The following is a 3771-nucleotide window of genomic DNA, read 5'->3' as shown; positions in this document are numbered from 1 at the left end:
GCAAATGTTTTTGCTTGTAATATGTTGTAACACATTATCTCTTTGATTCCATGGAATTAAAAGCACATAAAATTCTTTCAAATCAGATTGGTGTATTGCAAAATAATTACTCACACAATAATGTCCACTTTGACAGTAGTTGTAAGCAATGTGAGAAATGCTTGAGGGCAGAGGTAGGCCCAACCTTGTGAGGTTTCATTCAGAGATGGTACTGAGTACTGATTTATTTCCCGCCCTGTGCATGTACTATAAAGATTTCTCATCAATGTCCTCATTCCACAGGAGTTTGAGGGTCTCTTCAGCCGACTTGGCACGCTCAAACAGCTTTATGAGTTAGTGCGCACTCATGAGTCCGCGGTAAGTCACCCATCTCTGATGCAACATGGCTTTGAAACCATCATAAGACTCAAACTTTGCCTCTATTCTGCCTTTAATTGCTTCACATTAGTTGTTTAAAGGAATCAGAGGTCTTTGATGTTAACCTGTTGAGGACGAGTTCCGAATATCCTTGGGAAAGTGTCCATGGGAAATACATGTTGTAGCAAAATCAGCCCATCCTCAACGGGTTAACATACAATCCACTGTGACCAAAACATGTGCTTGGAGTGGCAAAAGTCTGATGGTACATTAAAAAACATACCTTCATGCACTCAAGTCCTTAGTCTGTAAATTCTTTCTACCCAGACTGATAGTGCTGAACATTTCCCATGATGCATCACATAATTTTGGTGAGTCCATGGCTCACTGCAGGGCTCCACATTAAGTGTTGATCTCACCAAATATTAATGTTCAAGCATCACAGACTTCTCAGCACTGAGCCATGATAGTCACATGTGATGATGATTTCTCTCCTGATTCCCAACCTGCAGCTCATCAAGGCACTGGAAGAAGACGAGTTATGTCAGGCCGCCAACTTTGCCTCCAGCCTGCAGAGAGTTGGGAACACACTGGACAAGGCTATGGACTAGACCAGAAACAACCCACCTCCCTGGACCTCATCATGGCCGTGCTTCATTGACACTAGTCCCAGACAAGCCAAGAGCTACACATGTTTGTGGAAGCCGGGATGTGAGAGTTCAGAGTTTAATCTGAGGTCAAGATGTTTTTTCCTTGACCAAAAACTCACTTTTCAGACTTTTTGCAGTTTATATGCATTGAAATGTTCACGTTTTAATGCACTTCAGACTTATATTTTTTTTCTGAAGTTTCAGATTTTTCTGACTTTCTTGAGTAATTTCTGTCACACCCCTGGACAGCATGCTTTTCTCAAAAGCAATGCTCATGAAATGAGAATCTATTTCTTAAGACACAGTATAAACAGTACATATTTTGATATGAACAGGGACCAAGATTTACGAGAAAGAAATGAAAAATGATTGTGATTCATTATTGTGTATCAGATGTTCATGAAGGCTTTCATGTTTCAGATTAAATCATGCCTAGTTCGTGCTATCTGAAGATCTCGGAAGAAGAGTGCAAAATATTGTACAAATGGGCATTTGTGTATTCAGAGCTGCATGAGTGGATGATGTGCATAATTAAGCATTGGACTGTGTAGATAAGCAAAAGAGACTTTCGCTGGTAGCAACCAACTGTCCAGTTTGCACCACTGACCAACACTTTTACACCAAGTCCATGGAGATTGGCAATGCCAAATATTCCAGCTGGAGTGAATACTCTAAAGCTTGTAAAATCCACCAATGTGCCCTTCAAACTGGGTGTATAAAGTAATTCCTTCAAAGGTAAGACAGAATCCTGTACTTAAAAAAAGAATTAATTTGTGAAACTTTAAAGGGATACCAGTATTTCTCTGAAGGTTTTAATACTTTGCCCAGTGAAATGTTGTCTATGTACAATATGATGTTTTTCTCTGAGTTATGCATGCAATAACTAGTAGTTCTTCCATTATCATCTATGTTTTTAATGGTTGCTTTCAAAAACTGTAAACAGAATTCTCTTTATGCATGTTTTATACTTCAGTCAAATTTAAGCATTTTTTACTAAGAATCATTTTCCCTGTGGAAATGGCTCAACCATGTATCGCTGGAAATTTAGAATGTAACATATTTTAATATGCACTGTTCATGATCAAAGGCTGTATGCTTTGATGTGATTTTTCTGCTGTGGCTCATTTGTATTTATATAGAGGGTTTTTGTTTTTGTTTTGTTTTCTTGTGTTTTGTTATCCGGACCTTTACAAGCTACTTGTTTGTGTACATGCTCAGAGACTCCAACTCTCCCGTTTTCGACGGGAGATCTCCCACCGAAAACCCATTTTTGCAAAATCTCCCGTTCTCCCGCTTGAGATCTAATTTCTCCCGCCCTGGCTCTTTGTCTCCCGTTGGAAAGGATTTCTTACTTATTTCTATCGTATGTTGAAAAAATAAGCCTTAGATAGCACCAGAGAGCATCTAGAACCATGGGAATTTCGCGCTTCGCACACATCAAGTTGGAGTCTCCCGTTTGCGAAGGGTTTCAGGGGGGAGAATCTCCAGATCAGAAGGTGCTTGGGGTTGGAGTCTCTGCATGCTTATCAATACCTGATGTCCCGCACACATTATATTCCTTGTTATATTCCATTATACATTGACCAAACATAGTATTTTTATTCCACTTTGTTTATACTGTTTGTGAGGGAGGGGAAAAAGTACATGAAATTGATCAATGATGTTTGATTTGTTGATGTAAAATAGACTGTAATCCTGTATTTGTGAAAATGTGTAAATTAATGCTCAAAAACTTTGTTAAGTGATATATTTTATATGAAACAGAAAACAAGGGTATTTTCCAGATGTTCAAATTGTCCTTATGCTAGGGTGATAGCACTGTCATAATCTACTCAACTGTAAATCATAAAAGGTCATTACAGTTTTATCTTGATTATACCTATTAACCGAAAGTATATGCTAATTGTACTCGAGTTATATATTAAAACTCCCAGTACTTAAGTGTTACTGTGTGTTACAGAGTAATTGTGTGGTTTAATTTTTTTTTCAGTAGTACATTGGACCATTTTGCTGGATGTCATTTTAAGTTAGAAGTCATTTTAAGTCGTGCATGACCTATGAATGGTGGAAGATTGTTGAACATATGTACTGTATGCATTCTTTTGTTTCATATTGGCTTAAAAGGTAACTCAGAACCACAGATGGTAAAGCCATCACATTATAAATGTTATAGAGTTCCTGCCTTGTATTCTTAAATATTTGTTACATTGTTATGGTACATGTCTTACATAATTGGTTTTACTGGTTTTGTATTTCATAACATGCATACATAAGTAAAAAGTACTATATGCTGGTGATAACTTCATGCTTTGAATACAGAGAAACATGTGCACATTTCCATCCTTGTAAACTTTGCTTGATAAACTCACTGAAATATGTGTAATAAATGTGGATGAAATATGAAGTATGTAATTATGAAAGTATTGATCGTACAAAAAACTTTTGTAATCATCTCAAACCATCCAAGCAGAAGTCATGTAAAGATTCCACTTTATTGACTCCATTTCTGTTTATGGTCACATTGAATAGCCTGCCGAAATATTCTTGGCACAGTTGTGTCTAAATGATTTCAGTTAAATAGAATTAGAATCTGATAGCTAAAATAGCCTATCAAGCCTTTAACATACCTACAAAGAAGCTCTGAAGCTTAATTTTGGCATTGCAGTAATGTAGCTGAACAAGAAAATATAAAAGAGCGCATCCCAATTTTTTTAATCTGGCATTTTGGAGATTGACAACACAAGGACCTTGATTTCTTACCACT

The 3771-nt window shown here is 37.1% G+C and overlaps 1 protein-coding gene across 1 annotated transcript in view; it reads left to right on the top strand.

The window, feature by feature from the left end:
- Positions 1–3771, top strand: part of LOC139717150 (plexin-B1-like) — a 44683-nt gene extending 40912 nt beyond the window's left edge. The window contains exons 25-26 of the mRNA XM_071628651.1: positions 283–357; positions 870–3771. Of these exons, the coding sequence (XP_071484752.1) occupies positions 283–357; positions 870–968 (174 nt within the window). The 3' untranslated portion in view covers positions 969–3771. The remainder of the gene's footprint in view (positions 1–282; positions 358–869) is intronic.

The sequence above is a fragment of the Diadema antillarum genome, unplaced genomic scaffold (assembly GCF_040938485.1).
Source record: "Diadema antillarum isolate AM-2024a unplaced genomic scaffold, OU_Dant_1.0 scf00000072, whole genome shotgun sequence".
NCBI classification, from domain to species: Eukaryota; Metazoa; Echinodermata; class Echinoidea; order Diadematoida; family Diadematidae; genus Diadema; species Diadema antillarum.
The sequence above is the reverse complement of the archived record's forward strand: the minus strand, read 5'-3'. Positions and strand labels throughout refer to the sequence as shown.